At 44.4% G+C, this 27,703-nt stretch overlaps 1 protein-coding gene across 1 annotated transcript; it reads right to left on the bottom strand.

Annotated features, from left to right (window-relative positions):
- Positions 1 to 262: 262 nt before the first annotated feature.
- Positions 263 to 27,356, bottom strand: TUT1 (terminal uridylyl transferase 1, U6 snRNA-specific). The gene is made up of 10 exons (XM_040328949.1): positions 27,191 to 27,356; positions 24,198 to 24,388; positions 12,165 to 12,365; positions 9,711 to 9,825; positions 9,344 to 9,624; positions 6,825 to 7,012; positions 6,620 to 6,729; positions 5,534 to 5,656; positions 5,359 to 5,451; positions 263 to 1,525 (listed from the first exon to the last, which is right to left on the bottom strand). Exons 1-10 carry the CDS (start codon positions 27,294 to 27,296, stop codon positions 426 to 428), a joined length of 2,508 nt encoding a protein of 835 aa, XP_040184883.1. The 5' UTR covers positions 27,297 to 27,356; the 3' UTR covers positions 263 to 425.
- Positions 27,357 to 27,703: the final 347 nt, after the last annotated feature.

Here is a 27,703-nt window from a genome sequence, read left to right as displayed (position 1 = left end):
AAGGATCAGGACAACACTGGATGCAAGCGCCTTGAGGCAATTAAGTTTGCATTTGTTGCGCTATACAAGTTACTCACTCATGTATACAGTATATGTTACAGGCAATGTGTGAAATAAGGCATTCTATAGAATGCCTTATTTTAAACATTGCCTGCAAGATGAATCTAAAAACATAATAAAAATCAGTTATATTTAATTTTACACATCAATGATGTCACTAAATCCAAGAGCTGAAAAACAAAAAAACAAAAAAAAACAACCATTAAATAAAGCACATCTTTAGTCCTTTTTATATGATAAAATTTTATTTACATTAGTTAACAGGCTGGTAACATTCCACTAGGGCCAAGGAATAAAGTGAACTAAAAAAAGTATATATTCTCTTTTTCCCTGGACATAAATCATATCCAAGTCATTCAAAAAACTCAGCCATGACCATTTATAATTTCTTGCACCATCTGAGGCAAAAAGACCTTTAAAAAGTGTAAGAAATCCATGCTGCACCGATATTCATCTACCTCTGGAGTAAGGTGCAGCTGTGCATTTCCCTCATTGGTCTGTTTGGTCTTTACAGTAATTTGCATTAAAGGTTTACACGGCTTATCTAGTGTCCCAGAAGACAAAGCACGGGACACTGCAGTCTCTACTTCTATTTTCTGGGTCATCTCTCCAAACTTGTTGCGCCGTTGTTTGCGTCTACCTTCCCACACTTGATGCCATACATTAATCCTCATGAGGGACATATTTTCCTTTGCAAGTTCTTTTAGCTTTTTGGCTTTTTTACATACTTTTTTTCCAGGAACTGTACCTTCTTGCTCCAGAATCAAATCTTCATTTGTACATTCCACCTTCCTTCTTTTGTTATCATTCTGGATTTCCTCTATGTTTTCTCGTTTCCTTCCATGTGGTTCTGTTTTCATCCCATCCTTATTTAAGTCTTCAGCTTTCAACTCTGACTTCTCATCGCCAATGATAAGCCCCTCCATGTGTGACACTGCCTGTTCGCCTTCATCTTTACCTCGTTCCATTTCATTTTTTTCTCCTCCTGTATTTTCTGCCTCATTTTTCAAGCCTGATTCCTCCTCACAACTACATAACAACACCTCTACTAGAACCCTCTTTACAGCTAAAGTCACATCTTTCAATGAAGTCCCCGTTAAAGGAATGGAGATTTCTACACCTTCTTTCTTCTTGCCCTCTGAAGAATTAGGCAACAACAATAAAATTATGCCCCAAGGACGGGATAATGACCGTACACTATAAAGAGGTAAACGACAGGTCTTTGCAGCACTGATACACTGTGAGCTAAAGTGTCGAGCCGTTTTTGAGCTGACATTGCTACAGACATTGTGACTCAATTCAAACGGATCCTGGACATTGAATGTACCTAGGCGAAAACCATCAGCCCAAGATGGAGGCGGGGAGGTAAAAGGCAGAGTGAGAATTACACCATCTCGAGGACAGAGGATGCTTGAACGTAAATCCAGCGAAGCGAAAAAGGAGAAAAACTCAGATAGAAGACAACCTGAGTAACAGAGAACAACATTAATGGGAGGTAGTAATGAAAAACTATTAAAAAGGGACACTAAAAAACTGTTTTAAAAAAAAAAAAAACCACAAACATGTCAGACTTACCTCTGTGTGCAGTTCGTTTTGCACAGAGTGGCCCTGAACGTCCTCTTCTGGGGTCCCACGGCGGCTCTTGCAGCTCCTCCTGCAAGAGCTAACCCCCCCTCTGGGAAGCTCTCCCCGAGGGTGTTACCTTGCGGGTGCGCTCCCGTGTGATACAGTCAGTGGGCATAGCCGCCGAGTGCATCACTCGTCCCCACCACTTTAACCACTTAAGAACCGCCTCCTGCACATATACGTCGGCAGAATGGCACGGCTGGGCACATGTACGTCCTGTACTAGTACCCAGCCGTGGGTCGCGGGCGCGCTCCCGCGGCCCAAAGCTCCGGGACCCGATCGCCGCTGGAGTCCCGCAATCGGTCCCCGGAGATGAAGAACGGGGAGAGCCGCGTGTAAACACTGCTTCCCCGTTCTTTTTTTTTATTATAATTTTTGGGGGATATTATAGCAAAAAGTAAATATTGCATTTTTTTCCAAATTTTCGCTCTATTTTTGTTTATAGCGCAAAAAATAAAAACCGCAGAGCTGATCAAATACCACCAAAAGAAAGCTCCATTTGTGTGAAAAAAAAGGACACCAATTTTGTTTGGGAGCCATGTCGCACGACCGCGCAATTGTCAGTTAAAACGACGCAGTGCCGAATCGCAAAAAAGGGGCAAGGTCCTTTAGCTGCATTTTGGTCCGGGTCTTAAGTGGTTAATGATTTTAATTGACAGCAGCGGAGCTGATGACTGTGCTGCTATCAATCATCCAATGGAGAGTCAACTAGAGCTGGGGGAATCATGTATCCGGGATCATGCCTACAGTGATTCGGGTCTCAGGGGCGACTGCAAGGTGTTTTTTCACCTTAATGCATAGGATGCATTAAGGTGAAAAAAACAAACACAATACAACCCCTTTAACGCTATATTTCCATTATGAACTGGAAATAAAACATCCCTATATAAAACACCCCTTTCCAGATATATTCTTTGCTCTTTTACATCTAGTTTTTTCTTGTATATTGTGAAGATTTATCCAATTGTATATTTACATAAGTGCATCTCATTAGAGAAGATTCTCCAACGTAAATAAAGTATTTATTACATGCACAAAGTAACTGCATTTAAGCAGCTGGTCACTGCAACATAAAAGGCATGCTATACAATTTGGCAATCTGGGTAGATACTGATATCTACATTTTACACCTGAGCTGTTGAAAACATGTTTGGGGATATTATAGTTAAAAAAAAAAAGTATATATATATATATATATATATATATATATATATATATATATATATATATATATATATATATATATATATATATATATATATATATATATATACACATACACACACACACACATATATACACACACATATATACACACACATATATACACACACACTTTTTTTTTTTTTTTAAATTACGCTTTTTGGGGGTGCAAAAAATAAACCACAGGAGGTAATCAAATACCAAAGGAAAGCTCTATTTGTGGGGAAGAAAAGGACGCAAATTACAGCATTGCATAAGACTGCGCAAATGTCAGTTAAAACGACGCAGTGCCAAATTGTAAAAAGTGCTCTGGTCAGGAAGGGGGTAAAATCTTCCAGGGCTGAAGCGGTAAATTGCTTTTGGTGGTTATTTAGTGTGGAGTTCAGAGTTAGATAAAACTGCTTGAAGAACTAGCACTTTGTTATATGAACTTTGTTTTGCATGAGAACTTTGCACTGAAAGTTTCTCTTGCATGGGACACTTTATTAAAGCGGTACTACAATCTTTATTTTTTTTCTTTAAAAATAACAAAGATGTTATACTTACCTGCTCTGTTAAATGGTTTTGCACAGAGCAGCCTGGATCTTCCTCGTTGGTGCTCCTGACCCCTCCCTTCCTGTCGAGTGCCCCCACAGCAAGCAGCTTGCTATGGGGGCAGCCAAGCTACAGAGCCGCTGTTCGGTCCCACCCCCCTCTCCCCTCATTGGCTCCCACTGCTGTCAATGTCAGTTAGCCAATGACACTGCTGCTGTGTTCCAGCAAATCAGGAGGGAAAGTCACGTACAGACATGAATCATATAAACGTATACATTAATTTTACAAGTTGCACATTTAGTCTATTCTGTGCTATATTCATTTTTGGTGTATATTATATAAATACGTACAACACAATTCATCATTATATTTTGCATTTTTGGAGCACTAGTCGCTCACAAATTTTTAGTGACTAAAGCAATTTATTTATTTTTTTCCACGTGGCGCAGATATTTAAATTTTTTCAAAATTTTTACAGTGCATCCAGAAAGTATTCACAGCACTTCACTTTTTCCACATTTTGTTATGTTACAGCCTTATTCCAAAATGGATTAAATTCATTATTTTCTTCTATATTGTACAAAACAAATACCCCTACACCTTGAGTGGGCAGCCCACTCTAGGAAGACATTCTGCAGACAATTTTCTGTACCCTTCCCCAAATCTGTGCCTGGATACAATCCTGTCTCTGAAGTCTACAGACAATTCCTTGGACTTCACGGCTTGGTTTGTGCTCCGACATGCACGGTTAACTGTGGGACCTAAGGCCCCTTTCAGACGTGCGGACCGTATGTCCGCATTTTCATCCATCCGTTGCAGATGAAAACGGAACATACATTGGTCCCTATGTGATTGCGGGTGTCAGCGGATGACCATCCGCTAACACCCGCCTCTGCAAAGCTCCGCAAAATCAGACGGAAGAAAATCCTATTTTTCTTCCGTCTGGCGGATCGGGTGAACACGGACATACGGTCCGTGTTCATCCGATCCCCCATAGGGGAGAGCGGAGGAAAGACAGGGCGGTCCCTGCACAGTGTGCGGGGACCGCCCTGTCAGCCGACGGCTCAGCAGGGATTTTACGGAAGGATCCCCACTGAGCTTGACAGACACACGGAGGCGGATTATTACTGATCCGCCCCGTGTGAAAGGGCCCTTAGACAGGTGTGTGCCTTTCCAAATCATGTCCATCCAACTGAATTTACTACAAATGGACATCAATCAAGTTGTATAAACATCTCAAGGATGATCAGTGGAAACAGGATGCACCTGAGCTTAAATTTTGAGTGTCATGACAAAAAGTGTACTTAAGTAAATGTGATTTGTTATTAATAAATTTGCAAAGATTTAAAAAAAAAAAAAAAATCTTCTTTCACATTGTCATTATGGGGTATGTATGGTTTGTAGAATTTAAAAGTAAAAACAATGAATTTAAATCAATTTTGGAATAAGGCTGTAACATAAAAGTGGAAAAAGTGAAGCGTTGTGAATACTTTCTGGATGAACTGTACATGGAACTTTTCCATTTGATAATTGTACTATAATTCATTCCTGGGTCCCTGCAGTTATGCAAACAGTTTGTTTAATTTCTGATTTTTAGAAAACAAAACTAATGAAGTGCAAGCTATATTTTTTGATATCATGGCTTAGGTCACTACTGTTTTTATAACAAATGAGGATTATGCATACAAATAATCCTGTGTTATACGACTGGGATTTCTTGTTTAATTTGTCATTGATTGGTTAAACAATAAAAAAAAATAATTGTGCAAGGTATAAATAGCTGGCCTTTGCTAGATCAAATTCACAATAGCTTTAGGGTGGACATTTCTCAAATGTTAGGTTATAGGTACTTGCTAGTTAGGATAATTTTATGTTCAAGTTCCAACTTAATATACACAGCAAAGTAAAACCATGAATGAAAAAGGCATAGCTCACCAAGACTCTGCTCATTTTTACTAGGTTGTATTTGTGTGGGATCAGAGGGGAAAGTGCAGTCCCAGCCGTCAATGTCCTGTGTGTCCTCATCAGCTGAAACACAAACATGTCAACTTGTACAACATGTCTACATGCTATGCATTACAGGCAAAGTAAGCTATGAAAAGACACTCACCAGCCATCTCTTTCAACTGGCTTAGACTGGGAATAACCACAGGGCTCCTTGATTGTAGGAAGAAAATAATAAGCAATGTCAAAGCGTAATTATTCATCAGGGGGCCACCCCCTAATGGGTTACCTAAAGAGTTGGGAAAATAGATGCATTAGTGAAAATGAATGTCTTGGCTTTCTTTGGACAATTCACGCTCAGTGAATATTTAACATCTACTGAATATTACAGCAGGGCTCGACAAATTTGCTTGGAATCTAGGAGCCAGCTAAAAAAAGTTAGGAGCCATGTCCCTAATTTAGTCGCAAATGCGACCTGGCGTCCAGGGTTTGTCGAGCCCTGTATTACAGAACCAAACAAACAAACCTAAACATAGGAGGAGCCATTCATAGAAATCAATATGGATGCAAATGTCCCAAGATATACAGTAATAGATACAGGACAATACCTAAATTATAAAAAGGGAAAAGCGTGGGATAGCAAAATAAATAAACATACTCACCTGTATGGCTTTATCCTCAGTCCAATGCTGAAGCTGTCCCTGACCAGCTTGCCCAAGAACTGAGCGATCACTGTCAGTCACCGGCTTTCTGCTCTGCCCCTCTAGCACTCACTAGAGCACTGGGCTGTGGAGGTGGCAGGAGTGGATGGCTCAGGCTATCCCACAGCGTGCCGAGAGGCTGATCTAGCTGCTGGTCAGGCTTTCAGGTTGGTTCCAACCTTAAAGTTAAGATCCCTGCAGAGCCTGGATCGGCGATGTCTGCTGACAGCAGGCTTTAACCTGCTCTTGGCTGAATCTGGGTCACAGGAGTGCAAAAATATCTGCATTCCTGTGACCCAGAAGGGAAATATGGCCAAAAAAGCTTTGGCCATACTCCTCTTTTAATAAAGTCCATGTAACGCATTAGCAGGCTTGTCAAAGGCAATTGTTAATCAATGGAATATATATATAAAGTCAGCTGGGTATAGAAAAAAAAAAACACTTAGCACTTGAAAATGTACTTTTTAATTTGCAGTTTAACGGCTGTATATAAAGAAATTCATATTAAGTGTACTTTAAGTCTTCCCCTTAACCTTATTCTATGTGCTCACCTGCTAGCTGGTTTACTCTAGCCCAGTATCTCACAGTGTATACAAGCTGTGGGACGCGAGGGTCCAAGTCCGAACAGAGACGCAAGTAGTAGGAGTTACGCAAGGCAAGCCTAGGGTTAAAAATTAGAAGTAAAATGGCAAAATATATTTGAAATTAGACAAAACACGCAACAAATTTTGCAACATAATGAAATAATGAGGTTACCTGTTATTGAGAGTGATATCTCCCCTGAGTCCTGAAGTCTTGTGTTGGAAGCGTATTACCGGGCGCCGTGCAGAAGGAACACTTTGAACACCGTGTACTCCAGGAACACACTGACGTAAAACTCTCTCAACTACATTAAGGATTTCCTCATTGGAAAGACCCTTCAAGGACAGGCCAGGAGTTAAAGTCTGTAAGAGAGAAAAACATTTAAGTGATCATTTTCATCTTTATTCCTGTAGTCATGAGTTTGTATTGAGATAATCAAAATGCATAAACAATTCTAAGACTTAAAAAAACATCAATCACCAGAAAATCTCTTGTTTAGACGTGAAAAACAAAAACAAGGCACGAAAGATCTAATTATCCTTTAAAATCACTTGAACTTTAGGGTAGAGAATTTTTTTTGGGGTGTTCATTTTTTTTTTTTGTTTTTTTAACGTTTACTACGTTTATTTTTTTTTTTAAACCATTTTAAAGTAACTATGTATATACAATCTTCTTTTCACAAGTAAAACTTATTAAAACAAATTATATCCAGAACACTGGTGGTTATCTAAACAGCAAAACAGTGGCTGCCTGTATGCATGCTTGCTTTCTCTGACTGAAATCTTGGATGGGGTTGTGTAACCACTTAAGCCCCGGACCAAAATGCAGGTAAAGGACCCGGCCAGTATTTGTGATTCGGCACTGCGTCGCTTTAACTGACAATTGCGCTGTCGTGCGACGTGGCCCCCAAACAAAATTGGCGTCCTTTTTTCATACAAATAGAGCTTTATTTTGGTGGCATTTGATCACCTCTGCGGTTTTTATTTTTTGCACTATAAACAAAAATAGAGCGACAATTTTGAAAAAAAAATTGCAATATTTTTTCCTTTTTGCTATAATAAATATCCCCCAAAAATATATATATTAAAAAAAAAAAACATTTTTTCCTCAGTTTAGGCCGATACGTATTCTTCTACCTATTTTTGGTAAAAAAAAAAAAATAGAAAAAAATAAAATAAATTGCAATAAGCGTTTATCGATTGGTTTGCGCAAAATGTATAGTGTTTACAAAATAGGATAGTTTTATTGCATTTTTATTAATAATTTTTTTTTACTACCAATGGCGGCGATCAGCGATTTTTTTCGTGACCGCGACATTATGGCGGACACATTGGACAATTTTGACACATTTTTGGGACAATTGTCATTTTCACAGCAAAAAATGCTATAAAAATGCATTGTTTACTGTGAAAATGCCAATTGCAGTTTGGGAGTTAACCACTAGGGGGCGCTGAAGGGGTTAAGTGTGACCTCATGTGTTTCTAACTGTAGGGGGCAGGGCTGGACGTGTGACATCATTGATGGTGTTTCCCTATATCAGGGAACACACGATCAATGACAGCGCCACAGTGAAGAATGGGGAAGCTGTGTTTACACACAGCTCTCCTCGTTCTTCAGCTCGGGGGACCGATCGCGGGACTCCAGCGGCGATCGGGCCCCGCGGGCGCGCGCCCACGGCTGTGCCTTAAGTGGTTAACCACTTTACATGCATGCAAAAATCATATTTTATTTGCTACAAAATTACTTTAAATTTTTTTTTAAAAAAATAAAGTTTGTGGATTCTAATAGAATCCCTAGAGAATAAAATGGTGGGTTTTGCAATTGACCCCTTCCACCACCCGTAGAAGTGATCTAATGGCTGTATATAAATAGTGTAAAGTGCTGCGCTGCTAAAAGGTGCTTGTGTCAATTATGCCTGTGTAAACAACGTATAGAATCGGCTGCCTGAAAACGTTGATTATATATATATATATATATATATATATATATATATATAATCTCTACCTGCTGGCTGGAAACATACATTCACATTTTGCCCAGTAAAGATTTACAAACTAAAAAATAAAACCTTTTTAAAATATTTAAAAAAATATTGATAGGTAATGGCATTATAAATATCTGGAATTGTAATGGATTACTAAGATATGTACAGAAAAACTGGGCCAGACTCTCTGCCAATGCACCAAATCCTTCTGATGTTTATACTAACTACATCCACTGATATGGCCAACTGGGTCACCTTTAATTTAACCACTTTCACCCCCTTTCTGCCTAGGCAAATTTTCAGCTTTTAGTGCTGTCACACTTTGAATGACAACACTGTTTTCAAATACATTTTTTATCTTTTTTTTTTTTTGAGGCAGAGCTTTCTTTTGGTGGCATTTTATTTTTTGCTAAACAAAACCCCCAAAAAATGTATAACGTTTTTCTTAGCTTCTGTTATGAGCACTGGTGGGCACTGTTGGGGCTGCACTGATAATCAGAACACTGATGGATTTTGCCAGGTTTCGGCTCGCCTCTCCTCACGCCCTGTAAGCGCGTGGGAAGGATTGCCGATAACCGGCAAATTCTGTTTACATTGCGATCAGCTGTGCTTGGACACAAAATATCTGTTTTGCATGGGTGAACCTTTTCAAAAAAGAAAACTTGTTTAAATAAAACCAAAGTCATACCTAAATAGATCATGACCTTACCTCATCATCATCATCCTCCTCATCATCATCCTCATCATCCTTGGTCTCTTCAGCTTCCATTATCTCATCTTTCTGCACTTCTTCCACTTCTACACAATCTACAGTTTCTCCATCTCCCTCATTCTTCATACCTTTATCCATATCTTCTTCTTTTGAGCTTACATCTTCAACATTATCTTTCTCCCCATTCAACACTTCCCCAAGTTCCAGATATAAATCTAGGTCACAGCCACTGATCTCAAAGCCATTTACTGAAGAACCAAAAGGGTGAAGTTGGCAGCCTGTCACGAAAAAAACAAAAAAAAACATACTCATTCAAAAAACAGCGCAAATAGTAACATACATTTGGATCATGGTATTTAGTCACCTGGAAAGAACTCTGTGAAGGTTTCTTTCAGCAGAGACAGAAGCAGCTCACGTAGATGACTTTCGTGGCGAGATGGAGAACACAGCGTGACTACGCTCTTCATCTGCTCTTGCACCTAAAAGAGACAATCACTTTACAAATGTAAGTTCTGGCAAATCTTATGCCGCGTACACACGATCATTTTTCGGCATGAAAAAAAAAGATGTTTTTCGGCATGTAGAAAAAACTAAGTTTTTCCAACTTCATCATTAAAACAATGTTGCCCACACACCATTGTTTTTCAAAAATGCTCTAGCAAACCTTATAGTGTCGTCGTACAACACGTACGACGACACTATAAAGGGGAAGTTCCATGGGGATGACGCCACCCCTTGGGCTGCTTTAGCTGATTCCGGGTTGTAAAAGACGATTCGCGCTTTTCTGTCTGTTAAATCGTGATGAATGTGCTTGCTCCATTATAAACGGTAGTTTTACCAGAACGAGCGCTCCAGTCTCATAACTTGCTTCTGAGCATGCGCGGGTTTTTAACGTCGTTTTAGCCCACACACGATCATTTTTTACAACCCGAAAAACGACATTGTTTAAAACGTCGTTAAAAATGCAGCCTGTTCGGAAAAATAAATTGTCGTTTTTCAGAACCCGAAAAATGATGTGAAGCCCACACACGATCACTTTAAATTACATTTTTTTAAAGCGGTCCTCCACCCTAAAGTGAAGTCCCGCTGATCGGAACCCGCCCCCCCTCCGGTGTCACATTTGACACCTTTCAGGGGGGAGGGGGGTGCAGACACCTGTCTAAAGACAGGTATTTGCACCCACTTCCGGCCACACGATACGGGCGAAAGACGGGCATTCCGTCACATCCCGTCTGTCGCCCGTTGTGTGCTGGGAACACTCGGCTCCCAGCACACAGCGTGTGAGCCAATCGGCGGGCGCAGCGCGACTCGCGCATGCGCCGTAGGGAACCGGGCAGTGAAGCCGCAGCGCTTCACTTCCTGGTTCCCTCAGCGTGGATGGCGGGGGGAGCAGAAGAGTGACGAGCGATCGCTCGTGCTCTGCTGCGATCGGCGCTGGACTCCAGGACAGGTAAGTGTCCTAATATTAAAAGTCAGCAGCTGCAGTATTTGTAGCTGCTGACTTTTAATATTTTGTTCCCATGGCACATCCGCTTTAAAACGACATTTTTTTCATGCCGAAAAATTGTGTGTACGCGGCATTAGGTTTGCGTCAATTTGATTAGAGATTTCATTTTTTCTCATTTATTTTTACTATAACCACTTTTACAACAGCACAATTGTTACATTGTTTGAAAGCCATTACTCTAGGTTAGTCAAAAACGTCTAGTTTGATTGACAATCTGCTTGTGACTGTACTGTGGTTCGCAGGTCCCATTAGTTCCCTTATCTTTCCAACAGTCTAGATCCACATTCTTAGCACTCCACCATCTACTGCAGCATGGTCATGCGGTAAGCTTTACACCTTATTCTAATCAGCTAGCTTTAAATAAGAACTAATCACCAAAATAAAATAAAGCTTTGTAAGCCCCCCCCCCCCTCCAGAGGATCCTGTGTACATAGCACATTTCCTCGTTTCTATCCATCCAGGGGTTAAAGATCTGTTTTGGATAGCTATTCCCACCTGCACACCTAACGATCGAAACACTGATCAAAAGAAACTGATTTATGACTGCCAAGCTTGGAGGAGGCATGATAGGCTTTGCAAACAGAGACCCCACCCCAACTCTGAGCTGCCAGACGGAACATCACTCTGCTGTAATGCTTCATCGCTCCCATTTAGTTTATATACTGCAAACAGACCTGCCACACAATAATCAGGGCAGGAAGAGAATGGAAACGGTCAGCCTGTGTTGTGAATGATTGCAGCTGGAGAGTAGCAATTTAATTTGAAAAAACAAAAGCTGACAAAACACTCCAGCTACTACACTTGTCCGAGTCTAGTGTAGTACCTGACCTGTGCTGATGGTAGCTTGTGTTTTTTGTGAATGGCAGTACTCTTCTCCAGCTGCAAACATTCACAACAAAAGCTAACAGTTTCCAACATTCTCTGTGCCCTGAACAGCAGGCAGCACGTCCAGAATATATGCACTGAAAAGGAGAGACAGCACTGCAGGGACAGGGCTCGGTTCTGGCTGCAATTCATTTTTCTGTAAAAGCTTTGCAAAGCTTCTGTACATTCATTTTTTTTTTTTTTTTTTTTTAATTAACCTACAGTTTCCTCCTGTATTATACAGGCAAGCTAAAAATCACCAGTATTACTTCTCCCAAGAGGCTAGTGTACGCTGCACTGTATTTTACTGGTAATTACAAATTGGGTTCTGATTCCAGCTGTGATTTTTCTGTACACATTGGAGCTCCAAGTGAGAAAATAAAAAATGAGCAATAAGTATATTGGTGTTAAAATACTTTAACCGGTAGAACTTGGGTTTACACTCACATCCTTGCAGTGGAGAAGATCCTTGCTCAGGGCTTCCTGATCAGGAGGCTGCAAGCTTCGCACTCCTGTTCTCTTTTTCTTGAACTCTTTTTTCTCTCGAGGTTTAACCTTTAGTCGCTGCCCCTCTAGTTTAATATCATGTTGTTCAAGGGCAGCACTCACTCCATCTGAATTCTCAAACTCAACAATGGCAAAAAGACCCTATAAATGAAAGCAAATTTACTTATATGAACAGAATCATATAGAGCCAGTCTTATCAGTGAAACCGACGTAAATAGCATGCAGATCTCAGAAAATGTAATATTTGAAATGCATTATGAATGAATGTCTGCAGCATGTTCACTATTCCACTTCTTCCATATTTAGAGAAAATATGTTTTGCCGTATAAATGGGGATCAGGTGCCAAAACAAAGTGAATACAAGATACACATGCACCAACACTGTTGTCTTCCATCTTGATTAACAGTCTCTGGACTGGCCCGCGACATGCGCACCACCTATCCGTAATAGTATACACTTGCCGCTTACTACTGCATGTAGCACCACCATGTTAACATCCCTTTTTATACCTGTAAGTCCCGGTTTGACTTGAACACCCCTCATAGCTGCTGGGGGAGAAGCAATGGGGAATACTATAGAGGGTCACTAGAGTGAAACCCTTGAGTCTGCTGTGGCTGCCGACATTACATCCAAGATAGCAGAGCCAAGAAGAAGTCTCAGGGCTTTTGAATAGAGGCTGTTACAGGTAAATGACATTTGTTAAAAGTTAAACTAAAAAGGCAACACTTTTTTTTCTAGTTTTGGATAGAGTGCAGAGGGGCTAGAATGCTTGTCCGTTTTTATTGCTGTATGTGCCCCCGTTAAGGAGATTACCATTATTAATGAAAGTTAAAAAACAAAAAAATTATTTTAGGTTGTCCCCAGAAAAGTAATAAAAGGGGAAATCTTCCAATGGGGACACTAGTTCTAGTGACATGGGGTCCCCAAAGAATTGCCTTAATTTGCAGGGATTTCCTTTCACTTCCTGTTTGGCTATAACGTCACCGCTAAACTCTTTGCAATGCACGTTTCTTCGGAAAGGACATCTTCCAATTAGCAAACTGCATATTAGGGGTCTTGTGGACACATGATCTCATGCAGCAGAGTTATAGAGGACCCTATAATAAACAGGAGACCCAGGATCTAATTTGCCAAAAAATAATATAAATATATATATATATATATATATATATATATATATATATATATATATATATATATATATATATATATATATATATATCTATATATATATATATATCACTCCTAGAAGCAAAAATCGAGGATTGGTTGATGTCACACATTGAAGAAAGACGTTCCTCTGTGTGTCTGAAAAAACATTATAAATGTAATGTATAAATGAGAATTGTCCTAAAAATGTGTCAAAAGTGTCAAATTTGTCCGCTGCAATATCGCAGTGCCGATAAATAAAATAAAAAAAAACACATATACACACACACACACACACACACACACACACACACACACACACACACAAATTACGAGTAAAAAAAACAAAAAAAAAAACAAATATATATATAATAATAATAATAATAATAATAATAATAATGCCATAAAACTACCCCCAATTTTGTAGATGTATAACTTTTGTGCAAACCAATCAATTTACGCTTATTGCTATTTTTTAAACCAAAAATATGTTGAAGAATACATATCGGCCTAAACAATTTTTTTTTTTAAATGTGGGATATTTATAGCAAAAATTAAAAAAAATGTGTTTTTTTCACAATGTTGTCGCTCTTCTTTTTTTTTAAAAATCGCAAAAAAAGAAAAACCGCAGAGGTGATCAAATACCACCAAAAAAAGGGGGCGTGTCCTGGCTATGGAGGAGTGAGGACGTGTTCTACCTCAGCTCCGCTCCACCGCCGCCGTTTCACCGGCTCCCCCCATGTCCCAGCGACTGCGCCAGCCGTCCCAGCCACAGAGAACGACCGTCACCCGGCAGGTTCAGCTGGACAACTACTTCTCGGGGACCCGAGGACAAGGCCGCGAGGCATCCAACATGGCGCCGACCGGGAAGACGCAGAAGGCGCCGAAATCATCCCAGCCTGTCACGGCTGTGACACGCCAGCAGAAAGCTCCTCCGCCGTCTGCCTCCCCAGATTCATCCCCAAGGTCGGTGAGTGACTCGGCCCCCCCTGCATCACCTACATCCCCGGGTGGAAGCGTGATGGCCCCGGACCTCATGGGGGATGATGACCTCAGGCGCCATATTATGTCCCTCCCTACACGAGAGGACCTGGAAAGATTCACGAGCAGGGTGGAGAGGGCCTTCACTGGAGGACATTACCCAGCTAAAAGCAGACACATCACACTTGGGGAATAGGGTGGAAGCATTGGAAGAAAAGCTTGAGGAAGCTCTCCCCACTATTGCCCTGCTGCAGGCTAAGTGCCGTGTACAAGACCAGAGGATTGAAACCCTGCTATGTCAGCTAGATGATTCTGAAAACCGCAGCAGAAGGGTTAATATAAGGATAAGGGGGCTCCCTGAGGCCACAGCCTCCCGCGACATTATCCCCACGTTGCAAGACATCTTTAGGGACATTTTGGGCCTGCCTGCGACTGCTCCTATGGAAATAGATCGAGCACACAGGGCACTGAGACCGCCATCGCAAGATGCTGACAACCCCAGAGATGTCATCTGTAAGCTCCACAAGTACACATTCAAGGAGCGCATAATGCAAAAAATGCGTGGAAAACCTTTCTACGATTTTGATGGGGCACGTTTGTTTTTTTACCAGGACATCTCCAGACGCACTTTAATGCAGCGCAGAGCGCTCCGCCCCATACTGACTGTGCTCCAGGATGCTGGACTGACTTACCGCTGGGGCTTCCCCTTCTACCTGCAGGCAACCAAAAATGGGAAACAGGCCACGCTACGCACGAAAGATGACCTTCCACACTTCCTTTCGGCCCTAGGGCTGGACCCCGTAGATTTCCCTGATTGGAGGGAGCCATCTGAGGCCCCGCCGTTGAGGCTACCCGAGCCGTGGACAACAGCCACGAGAAAGAATCGCAGGAGGGATAGACAGCGCAATAATCAAGACCCCCTGCCGGGGCCCTCTCCGTCCCAGGACTGACAGGGGTATCTCCTCTGAATGCCACCTTGAAGGCTTTGATTTCACTTCTTGTCCCGGGGGGACGGCCCTCCCGGCACTTTGATTTGCCTCCTGGACGTACCTCTCTGATATGCACTTGACCTGGGCCGGATGTTACTGTGCTATGGTCCTTTGAGGCTGGTTAGACTGGTGTGCTTGTATCAGGGACGGCTGTCCCTCTTCTGCCACTCTGACACAGGACTTGGGGTGCTGGAAATTTGTTTTGTTTACTGTTCCCCCTTTATTTCCTCAGCACTCTGTGAGATGCGGTGGGCGGGGGTGGGATTCCCTACCTTCCCCTCCATGTTGGCACACGAACCCCACGTAGGCCCCCCCTATTTGGGTGTAGTTCCCTATTGGGACTTAGAGCCACGGTGTAGGGCTCCCACCACAGAGGTGATGGGTCCTATGCTCGGCTTACAGATGTTTATTTGTTTCATTTGTTTTTTTTGTTTTTCTTATGCTGGGTTACGGTACACATTATTTTGCTGTGATTATTCTACCTGGCTTGACCACTTTTTCTGTCTCTCTTCTGATCTTTACTCTGCCTTCTCCGCCCCCCCCTTCTCTTCCCCTCCCTTCTTTCCTAGGAGCATCACCGTGTGGCTGTCTCTGCTTCGGGCGGGCCGACGTCTGGGGCGGGCTCTTCTTGGTTTTCCCCCACCATGTCATCGCTGAAGGTCGTATCTTATAATGTCAGGGGCCTCTGCTCCCCAGGTAAGCGAAACAAGCTATGGTGGGAACTGAAAAAGCTGGGGGCACAGATAGTTTTTCTGCAGGAGACCCATTTCACCCCCCAGTCCTTGCCCAGGCTGCCTACCCATCTGTACAGTCAGTGGTTTCACAGCACCTCCCCGATTTCCAAATCCAAGGGGACCTCGATCGCGATTCATAAAAACTGCCCCTTCCAGCTTATAGATAGTCGAATTGATCCTCAGGGCAGGTACGTCTTTATTAAGGGTACCCTGGCGGGAACGAAATACACGTTTGCAACTTTATACGCCCCCAACGCCCACCAGTTGACTTTCATTGACAATACCCTAGATCTTTTGACTGACTTCAAGGAAGGGCGCGTGGTGGTCGGCGGAGACTTTAACGTTAGCCCAGATCCACTCCTGGATACATCTAGCTCCCGGCCGTCGCACTCCTACGCGTACCTCAAACATTTTCGCAAAACACTCAGGTCTCATCTCTTGCTGGATAGCTGGAGGGTGCTTCACCCTACCGATAGGGACTTTAGCTTTTACTCAGCTGTACATGCGGTGTACACTCGAATTGACCACATCTATGTGGACCGCCACACTCTGGAGCTCCTGCGGTCCGCGTCCATTGGCAATATAACAATCTCTGACCATGCTCCGGTCGAGATGTCCTTCACTCTACCGTCAGGTTCTGATAGGACCTGGACGTGGAGGTTAAATGAAAATTTACTGGACGATGCCGCGGTGGTGGCCAGAGTGGAGGAGGTCCTCACCAACTTTTTCCGGGAAAATTCCACAGACGAGATCAGTAAGGGTATCCTGTGGGAAAGTCACAAAGCGGTAGTTAGAGGGGAATTGATCTCCCTGGGCTCTAAGCTTAAAAAAGAACGTCAGGCTGACTTTAGGAGGGTACTGGAGGCTCTTCAGGAAGCGGAGGTGAGACAAAGGTGCGGGGGACCCCGAGGCATTGCAGAAATTGACTGACATGAGGTCGCTGTTCCTGAAACTGCTGGACCGGCAAATGCGCAAGCAAACTAGGTTTATGTACTACAAATATTATGAGCATGGTAACAAATGCGGCCGCATGTTGGCTAGGGCTCTCCGCAAGAAACACGCTCAAGCATATGTCCAGCAGCTCCGCTCCCCATCGGGCGCGGTGGCTGCTCGGTCCTCAGACATTGCCTCGGGGTTCCAACAGTACTACTCACAACTTTACAACTTAACTCCTGATCAGTCCAGTCCAGTCCCTAGAGCAGAAGCCGTCAGAGACTACTTGACCTCTGCCGGCTTGACTCCCCTAACTGAGACCCAGTGCTCAGATCTGGAGCTTCCAATTACCCCTGGAGAACTTCGGCTGATAGTAAAATCCCTGCCTAATGGGAAGAGCCCCGGTCCAGATGGCTATACTAAGGCTTATTACAAAACCTTCCTGCCCCTCTTGATGTCCCCTATGTGTAGCTACTTCAACGCTATCGCTGAGGGTTCCCCAATCCCCCCGGAGGCGCTGTTGGCGCACATCTCTGTGCTGCCAAAGGAGGGCAAAGACCCTATGGCCCCGCAGAGTTACAGGCCGATATCCCTGTTAAATGTGGATGTGAAAATCCTAGCGAAAGCCCTGGCGAATAGGCTAAAGCACATCATACCCCAACTGATACACCCGGATCAGACTGGGTTTATAACTGGAAGGGAGGCGAGGGACAATTCCATCAGAGCTGTACAGCTCATCCATTGGGCCCGCTCTTGCCCTGATCAAAAAACGTACATAATCCTGTCGACTGACGCCGAAAAGGCTTTCGACCGGGTAGATTGGTCCTATCTCAGGGCGGTGCTGGAGCATCAGAGGTTGGGACCTCGTATGCTGACATCAATCATGGCTCTATATTCTTCCCCTTGTGCACAGGTCAGGGTAAATGGGGTGTTGTCCTCCAGGTTCCCGATCAGGAATGGCACGAGGCAGGGGTGCCCCCTTTCTCCCCTCCTCTTTGCTCTGGTACTGGAACCGTTGCTCCGTACAGTCAGGGCGAATACGGATATAAGAGGTCTAAAGGTGGGGAATACTGAACACAAGCTCTCAGCTTATGCTGACGACGTGCTCTTTCACCTCTCGGAGCCTCTGACCTCGCTGCCAGTCCTGATGGGGGAGCTCCAGAAATTTGGGGCACTGTCCAACTTTAAAGTTAATTCCTCTAAATCAGTAGTCCTCCCTATCAAAATATCTGAGTCCCTGGCGGATAGATTACAGTCAGCTTTTCCATTTACATGGGCCAACTCCTCCTTTAGGTATTTGGGCATACAATTGACGGACCGTTTTGACACCCTATACGCGGCCAATTACCCCCCCTTGCTGGCCACGATTAAAAAAGATCTAGCCCAATGGACTAAGACTGCCTTCACCTGGCTGGGCCGCATCAACATCGTCAAGATGAACGTACTACCGCGAATACTCTTTTTTCTCCAGATGCTGCCCATTCCCCTGCCAAAAGTTTTCTTTACCCGAATTTCTAGCATGATATCTGGGTTCGTGTGGAATGCTTGTAAACCCCGCATTGCACTACGGATTCTGAAACGCTCCAAACAGGCCGGGGGCCTGGGGGTCCCAGATGTGGCCAGGTACTATAGGGCGATAGCCCTGCAGAGAGTCCTCAATTGGCGCTTCCACACCCAATCCAAATTATGGGTTTCTTTAGAAAAATGTTTAGCTGGAAGAAATTTATCATATGCACCTTGGCTGTCCCGGGAATATAGAGGACTGTCGGACTCTACTTCCCCGCTGACGGTACACGCCCTCTCGGTTTGGGATAAGATCAACGGATCCCTGGGCCTTTCCCCCCCTGTGTCCCCACTGGCTCCACTGGGAGGGTTTCTATGGTTCCCCCCAGGGGAGCAAATGGCCTTTTTCGGCTCGTGGGTGGACGATGGCGACGCCAGTTGCGGGAAGATCATGTGTAACGGCAAACTCCTTAGCTATGAGTCCCTACAGGCTAGACAGTCCGGCTCGCAGTTGTCCTTTTGGAGATATAGGCAGCTACATAATTTTTTCGAGACACACGGGCATTCTATTAGAGATACTGCCTCCCTTACACCTTTTGAACGCTTCTTCATAGAAACTGACCCCCCTCCCCACCTGGTATCCGAAATGTACCGCCTACTCGGATCAGCCACACTTGACCCCACACCGGCGTACGTGCGGGGCTGGGAGAGGGACTTACAGACTCAATTTTCCGAGACTCAGCTGACACACCTGTACCGGCTCACTCATTCCAGCTCGATGGAATCTAGAACCCAAGAAACGAATTATAAAGTTTTGACGCGCTGGTACAGGGTGCCGGCTGACTTGGCACGGATTTACCCCTCCGTTTCGGACCAATGTTGGCGAGCGTGCGGGCACAGGGGCACACTCCTGCACATATGGTGGGACTGTCCCCGAATCCGTCCTTTCTGGGAGGACATTAGGCTCCAAATAAAAGAGGCCCTGGACCTTGACATCCCCCTTGACCCGACACATTTCCTCCTTCATGTACCTCAAATTCCAATCAGTACATATAAAAAAAGTGCACTGCCGCATCTCCTTAATGCGGCTAGACGTGTGATCCCCATCTACTGGAAACGTCCGCAGATCCCGACAAGAGAGGAATGGGTGGCCAAGGTAAATGACATTAGGGAAGCTGAACATTGGATAGCGACATGCAAAGATACCCTAGACCGCTTCGATGTAGTGTGGGCACCGTGGGTGGCACATATGTCACACACGAACGAACACGGGGATCTGTCCTCGAGTCTAGACCTGGCCATACTAGAGTTAGCTGAACCATCCCTTAGATCGCGGTTAGAGGGGAAGTCCTGAAGCCTTGGGTGGAGGGAGAGGCCCGGCCTCGGACTCGGCTCGCTCGATACAGACTCGCAACATATCATCTGAACAACAGGTATGCTCCGTCACCCCTCTCCTTTCCTATTTCTTCTTCTTCTCTTTTCTGTTTCACCACTACTCTCTCTGTGGTCATTTCTTAGTCTCTGCCCTCCACGTACTCTCAGGTTTTTTTTTTTTTTTTTCTCTTTTTGTATAGATGTATGGAGGTTGGGTTTTAGAATACGCTATGGATGCTGGCTTGCTCACCTCGGACCCACTGCTGTGAGGTCCGGAGAACGTTGAGAGGGACAACATGGCTGTGCGGGCGTCTCGGCCCCGCCTCAGCGCGGCCTTCGCGCTGGGGTATGTCGCTCGCGGGAGGAGGAGCGGGCGGAGGTTTGTTGGAGGCTTACTTGGCCCCCCTCTGCTTGCGCCGGTGCCGGCGGGTGACAGGGTGGGGGGAATGTCCAGTCATGTTTGCTGATGGTGGGCCCATGGGAGCACTATACTGTACACCATACAATAATATCACGCTCTAAACTGTACATGTGGATCGCGGATTCATTATTCATTATTCCTTTCTTTTTATTGATGTTCTGTGATTACTTTCACTGTCTTTATTAATAAAAATATATTTTGCAAAATACCACCAAAAGAAAGCTCCATTTGTGGAAAAAAGACGCAAATTTTGTTTGGGTACAGCGTCGCACGACCGCGCAGTTGTCAGAGCAATGCAGTGCCAAATTACAAGTGCTCCGGTCAGGAAGGGGGTAAAATCTTACGGAGCTGAAGCAGGTTAAAACAAGGGCAGAGGATTTGATGGATGGTAAGATGAAAAAAATGACTGAAGTTCCGCTTGAAGAAAAGGCATCCATCTTCTTAGGCACTAACAAAATACTGAGACAAGACAGTTGTAGTCTGTTATACAGGGACTGGCTTAAAGCATTTTGTTTGCCAGTATCCTAACCTCCAGTAGACAGAGTAACCCAGCCGTTTAATGGACACAGAAATTATCGGAAATTCTTAAAGGGGTTGTAAAGGTACAATTTTTTTCCCTAAATAGCTTCCTTTACCTTAGTGCAGTCCTCCTTCACTTACCTCATCCTTCAATTTTGCTTTTAAAATGTCCTTCTTTCTTCTGAGAAATCCTCACTTCCTGTTCTTCTGTCTGTAACTCCACACAGTAATGCAAGGCTTTCTCCCTGGTGTGGCGTGTCGTGCTCACCCCCTCCCTTGGACTACGGGAGAGTCAGGACGCTCTCTACATTGCAGAGAAAAGGAGCTGTGTGTTAGTGGGCGTCCTGACTCTCCTGTAGTCCAAGGAAGGGGGCGGGCACGACACACACCACACCAGGGAGAAAGCCTTGCATTACTGTGTGTAGTTACAGACAGAAGAACAGGAAGTGAGGATTTCTCAAAAGAAATAAGGACAATTTATTGGGAATAGATAAGCCCATGGAGGGGAGCATTTTTCCTAGTGTTTAACCATCTTTGATCACGGCTTATATGCACAGGTCTGCTGTGCCCCGGTCAACAATCAGGAGAATAAAATATACCTAGAGGGGGCCTTATGACATACTTGTGTTCAGATTTATTATAGTATTACAACACCATAACATACAGACTCAGTGAAGAAATGTTACATAGAATATACAAAGTGAAATTTTTTTTTTTACAATATTGAAAGCCAAATCCATAGATTAGGCCAGGTTCTTGATTCTTCACATTTTATGGTTAACAAAAGCTTAAAAAGATGCAGTACAGCCATGGCCAAAAGTTTTGAGAATGACACAAAATATAAAATTTTCACAAAGTCAGTTTTTATGATGGCAATTGGCATCTATTCCAGAATGTTATGAATAGTGATCAGATGAACTGCAATTCATTGCAAAGTCCCTCTGTGCCATGAAAATGAACTTAATCCCATAAAAAAATTCCATTGCAAGAAGACTTCCGGGTGCTCTAGTCCAGCAAGCGCCACGACCGTCCTCCTACAGTTGATTCAGTTGCGGGATCGGGGCATCAGCAGTGCAGAGCTTGCTCAGGAATGGCAGCAGGAAGGTGTGAGTGCATCTCTACGCACAGTGAGGAGAAGACTTTTGGAGGATGACCTGGTGTCACGAAGGGCAGAAACAAAGCCACTTCTGTCCAGGAAAAAAAAAAAAATCAGGAACAGACCGATATTCTGCAAAAGGTACAGGGAATTGGGAAAAGGACAGAGTGCGCTAGACTCAGTGTAGTATTATAAGATTCTTTTAATGAAATAAACAAAGCCAAATGGCTACCCACAAAGGCAGATAATGAACAGGAATATAGAAAATGGGGTTCCGGGGTCACTGTGCATATATGTGGATATCCGTGATTGTTGTAATCGGCCGCAGGATGGTGGAGTAGCGGTGGTAATTCTGTCTATGTCCGGAGAGCTGGAAAGGCTGCACGCCGTGTGGCGTCAATGGCGTCCGTAGACAGGAAGACAGAAACCGGAAGCGCTTCCCATCGTGGAACGCAAGCTCCGTAAACCGGAAGTGACGTAGCGGCCAATCAGATGATAGGAATTGGACTGCTGAAGATTGGGGTAAAGTGATTTTCTCTGATGAATCCCCTTACCGATTGTTTGGAGCATCCAGAAAGAACAGAGAAGAAAAAGCGAGCGCTTCCATCAGTCCTGTGTCATGCCAACAGTAAAGCATCCGGAGACCATTCATGTGTGGGGTTGCTTCTCAGCCAAGGGAGTGGGCTCACTCACAATTTTGCCCAAGAATGGTACAAAAACATCCTGAATAAAGAATGGTACAAAAACATCCTTTGAAAGCAACTTCTCCCAACAATCAAAAAACAGTTTGGTGACAAACAATGCAATTTCCAGCACGATGGAGCACCTTGCCACAAGGCAAAAGTGTTAAGTAGCTTGGGTCCATGGACAGGAAAATCCCCAGACTTTAATCCCTTTGAGAACTTGTGGTCAATTCTTTAAAAGGCGGGTGAAAGAAAAAACCCCCGCAAGTTCTGACAAACTCCAAGCATTGATTGTGCAAGAATGGGCCATCAGTCAGGATGTGTCCCAGAAGTTGATGGACAGCATGCCAGGGCGAACTGCAGAGGTCTTGAAAACTTTGCATAAACTTCAAGTAATTGTCAATAAAAGCCTTTGACACTTATGAAATGCTCCGAATTATACCTTAGGAACAGCTGACAAAAAGATCTAAAAACACTTAAAGGAGTTCTCTGACCTAAAACTTTTAACCCCCGCTGTGCCCGGGCTGTAAAAAAATAGAAAATAAACTTTCACTTACCTGCCTACGATCCCCCGTTGTTCCGATATCGCCGTCCCGTTCTCCGGTCCCGGTCTCTTCCGCTTCCTGTGTGTCGGTGACTCATAGTGCGCTCAGCCTATCAGTGGCCGCGACGGGACATTGCTGCGGCCGCTGATAGGCTGAGCGCACTATGAGTCACCGACACACAGGAAGCGGAAGGGGCCCGGGACCGGAGAACGGGACGGCGATATCGGAACAACGGGGGATCGTAGGCAGGTAAGTAAAAGTTTATTTTCTATTTTTTTACAGCCCGGGCACAGCGGGGGTTAAAAGTTTTAGGTCAGAGAACTCCTTTAAAGGGGAGTTCCAGGCATTTTTAATGTTTATTAAAAGTCAGCAGCTACAAAAAGTGTAGCTGCTGGCTTTTAATAAGCATGCACTCACCTGCTTTAGGGTCCAGTGGCGCGCCGGCCGGAGCTCCGCTCCTCTCCCCCCCCTCATTGTTACTGTGGGCACCCGGCCGTGACAGCTTTCGGCTTCACGGCCGGGCACTCACTGCGCATGCGCGAGCGGCGCTGCGCTATCCGATTGTACAGGCGATCGCCTGGGACCTGTCACGTGACCCAGGCGATCGCCTACAGGGAGGGGCCGTCAAAAGGCGATATGACGCGACCCCTCGGCGGAAGGAGGAAGTGGGACAGGATGTCCCACTCCTCCTGAAGCCCCCACCCCCCCCCCAAAAAAATTACATGCCAAATGTGGCATGTAAGGGGGCAAGGAGTGGATTAAGCGCAAGTTCCACTTTTGGGTGGAACTCCACTTTAAGCAGCAGACTTTGTGAAAAATAATATTTGTGTCATTCAAAAAACTTGGCCACGGCTGTACTATGCCTGGCAAGGAAACCAGCACAAGCCATTTTTGTATAAATGTCACAGACTACTGCAATCATACACATTTTTATTTCAGCAAAAGCAAGCTTTGGTGGAAAACCACAAGTGATATGTATGTCGATGTACTTTAGTTTTATGTATGAATATTGTGGGATAGAAAAAAAGATGGGAATGCTTTTTACCCTGTCCTTGTCAATGACAATATTCTTGACAGATGATATTGGCTGGAAGACATCTCTAAGCTGCTCTTCTGTGGTGCCTTTTGCGAAACCACTGACAAACACACTACGCTCTTGCTGCTGTTGGCGCTTGTCACGCTCCTCACACATTCGCTTATGGCGTCGCCCACGTATGTGATCATCAAGGCTGGGGCCTACAAGAGAGATGTAAAACAGAGACCAATTACCACTCATTATTGAGAATGTTACAAAATTAAAAAACTTTTAAAAGCCTGTACAAGCTGGTGGGGCGCTCCCATCCTTTCAAAACCTCACAGAACTCCTCTAGGGATCCAGCAAGACCCCACAGTTGCTGGTGAGCAGAGTCTAGAGCAGAAAACGCGAACCTTGGCACCCAAGATGTTTTGGAACTACATTTCCCATGATGCTCATCTACACTGCAGAGTGCATGAGCATCATGGGAAATGTAGTTCCAAAACATCTGGGGTGCCAAGGTTCACCATCACTGCTCTAGGACCACAAATCACTCATCGCGTTAAAACACATCCGGATAAGGTTCAACGCTCTTACATCACAAAGATTGCACTCAACATTATTAGCAGTTTCTTTGACAAGTGGCACCATTCACATTGTTGAGAGGTGCAGAGCTGCTTTGTCGCCTCATAACTTGGTGTGCCTGCTATAATTGAAGAGCATTTCATAACAACCTGCTTCTGGAAATTGTACAACAAAATGGGAGACACTGTGCAATCAGATCTGAGCACCCACTTCTGCTTACAGGTCAAATTTTGACACGTGATTGTGTCCATGCAGCCGCTGCATGCATTCACTTTTATGGGCTGTCTGCATGCAGCGCCAAGGCCGATGACAAGCAGCAACTCAGATCGGCGGACATGTCTGATTCCCTGTCTGATTGAGCAATTAGATAGACACGAGTCAAAAAAACTACTGACACATGTGCCGCTGTCACATGAGATTAAAAAAAAGTATCGGTATCGGCGAGTACTTGAAAAACAAGTATTGGTACTTGTACTCGGTCTTAAAAAAGTGGTATCGGGACAACCCTAGTGGGCACCAATATTATTAATAATATTATTGAGCTGTACGGTGGGCACTGAGGAGCTGTACTGGTGGGCACTGATTGGCATTAGTGAGATGCACTGGTGAGGTGGCACTGATGGGCACTAATAAGGTGGCACTGTGGGCTGCACTGGTGGGCACTAATGGACACCGATAGTGCCACATCAGTGCCCACCAGTGGAGCCTATCAGTGCCACATCAGTGCCCACCAGTGGAGCCTGACAGGCTGCACTGGTGGGCACTAATAGGCTGCACCAGGGGTTGACAAATTTGCTTGGAATCTAGGAGCCAGCTAAAAAAGTTAGGAGCCAGAAAACGCACCCCGTCCCGACGAGCTTGCGCGCAGAAGCGAACACATACGTGAGCAGCGCCCGCATATGTAAACGGTGTTCAAACCACACATGTGAGGTATCGCCGCGATTGGTAGAGCGAGAGCAATAATTCTAGCCCTAGACCTCCTCTGTAACTCAAAACATGCAACCTGTAGAATTTTTTAAACGTCGCCTATGAAGATTTTAAAGGGTAAAAGTTTGTGGGCATTCCACGAGCGGACGCAATTTTGAAGCGTGACATGTTGGGTATGAATTTACTCGGCGTAACATTGTCTTTTATAATATTAAAAAAAATGGGGATAACTTTACTGTTGTCTTATTTTTTTATTTAAAAAAGTGTAATTTTTTCCCAAAAAAGTGTGCTTGTAAGACCGCTGCGCAAATACGGCGTGACAGAAAGTATTGCAACGATCGCCATTTTATTCTCTAGGGTGTTAGGATAAAAAATATATATATAATGTTTGGGGGTTCTAATTAGAGGGAAAAAAAATCGTCCTAAAATATCGGCCGCAAAAATCGTTATATCGGCCGCCCCGATTTCTAAATATCGGCATCGGCCAGAGAAAAACCCATATCGGTCGACCTCTACAGGTAAGCCAAGATTAAGGCTTACCTGTAGGTGCTTGAAATATCTCCTAAACCTACATGGTTTAGGAGATATTTACAATAACGACAGGCGCCATAGACAACAGCACAGGCGCATTTTAGCAACAGCGATCGTGCCGTTCCTAAAGTAGGCGGTGCCGTGACTGGCAGCATGCGCAGGAGTGACGTCAATCGCAGCTCTGGCCAATCACAGTGCTGGACCTGGAAGTAACCCCCAGGAGAGATGTCATCTGCCTGAGCGGTGTACAAGGACGGCTGCAGGGGGCTTCGATTGGAGGCGAGTATTACATAATGAGCTAGTATGCATAGAATACTAGCTCATTAGTCCTTTGTCTTGCAGGAGTTTTTTATTTTTGGAGAAAGTGGGTTTACAACCACTTTAATGCTGCTTCAGATACAAAGGTGTCAGAACACACAGTACATTGCAGTTTGCTGCGTATGGGGCCGTATAGTCACAGACCGTTTAGAACGTCCACGCTGTCCCGTGTCCACAGGCAAATGGACCTACAATGAGCATCAGAACTGGACCACGGAACAATGCAAGAAGATGGCCTAGTCTGAATATTAAGAATGGTTTGAGGAACAAAAAAAAGTTTGAGGGGTTGACTTGTGAATTCTCCAGATCCCAATCCAATGGAACATCTGTGGTATGTGCTGGAAACACAAGGGTGATCTATGGAGGTCTCACCTCACATCTTACAGGGAAGGATCGGCTACTGACACCTTAGTGCCACACAGCACAGCGTACCTTCAGAGGTCTAGTGGAGAACAGGCCTCACAAGGGTATGGTGGGTGGTCAGGTCATAATGTTATGGCTGATCAGTGTATATGTCAGCTGAGCTTCTCAGAGAGCATCAGTAACTGACATGCCTAGGGACCCCAGTAATCCAATAACTAGCAGCTGCAGTAATTCAGGGCTAGGGGGGGGGGGTGCAGTGAAAACGGACAGCCGTCTGCAAGCTTCATGACAACACTCACGGTTCGGGACATTGACGCCGCACAGGACACACCGAAAGCTGCCCCGGTCTCCAGGCTGTATATCAGAGGAGACCTGAGAACTGCCTCCATCTTCTTCTGAAGCCATGATGCCGCCACTTCCGGCGCACAGAACATTCGTCAGCAGGAGGAGAAGCTCCAATGTGTTCTATCGATAAGTGCACAGTGTTCTGCCGCGCTCGCGCATGCGCAGTCCACTTGATAAGTTGAAACTTATGACAGAACACGGGCACTTCTCGTGAGCGGCTACTGAATATTCATAACCTCTGCTGACGCCATGCATATTAATGAGATGAAAAGACAAAGGAGCTGGGAGGTGAGTGCTCAGTGTTATTTGTGTCAGTGCACAGGAAACACACACACTGCACACACATGGCTTCAACTCCAGCATGAGCACACAGGAGGAGGAACTGATGGACTTTTACCATTCACAAGTGTCTTTATAGAGGATCTTCAAGCTGTATAAAAATATATATATTAATATCAATTCATAAA

This window comes from Rana temporaria, chromosome 11, assembly GCF_905171775.1.
Source record: "Rana temporaria chromosome 11, aRanTem1.1, whole genome shotgun sequence".
NCBI lineage: Eukaryota > Metazoa > Chordata > Amphibia > Anura > Ranidae > Rana > Rana temporaria.
This window is presented reverse-complemented; position numbering and strand designations above follow the sequence as displayed.

What these genes read in the sequence shown, in the direction of transcription:
- TUT1 (XM_040328949.1), bottom strand. Translation starts at nt 27,296, where the DNA reads ATGGCTTCAGAAGAAGATGGAGGCAGTTCTCAGGTCTCCTCTGATATA. An exon ending in CTTCACAGAGTTCTTTCCAG is followed by an intron (nt 9,625 to 9,710) that starts GTGACTAAATAC and finishes TTTTCGTGACAG; the next exon opens with GCTGCCAACTTCACCCTTTT. An exon ending in AGGAGGATGATGATGATGAG is followed by an intron (nt 7,013 to 9,343) that starts GTAAGGTCATGA and finishes TCTCTCTTACAG; the next exon opens with ACTTTAACTCCTGGCCTGTC.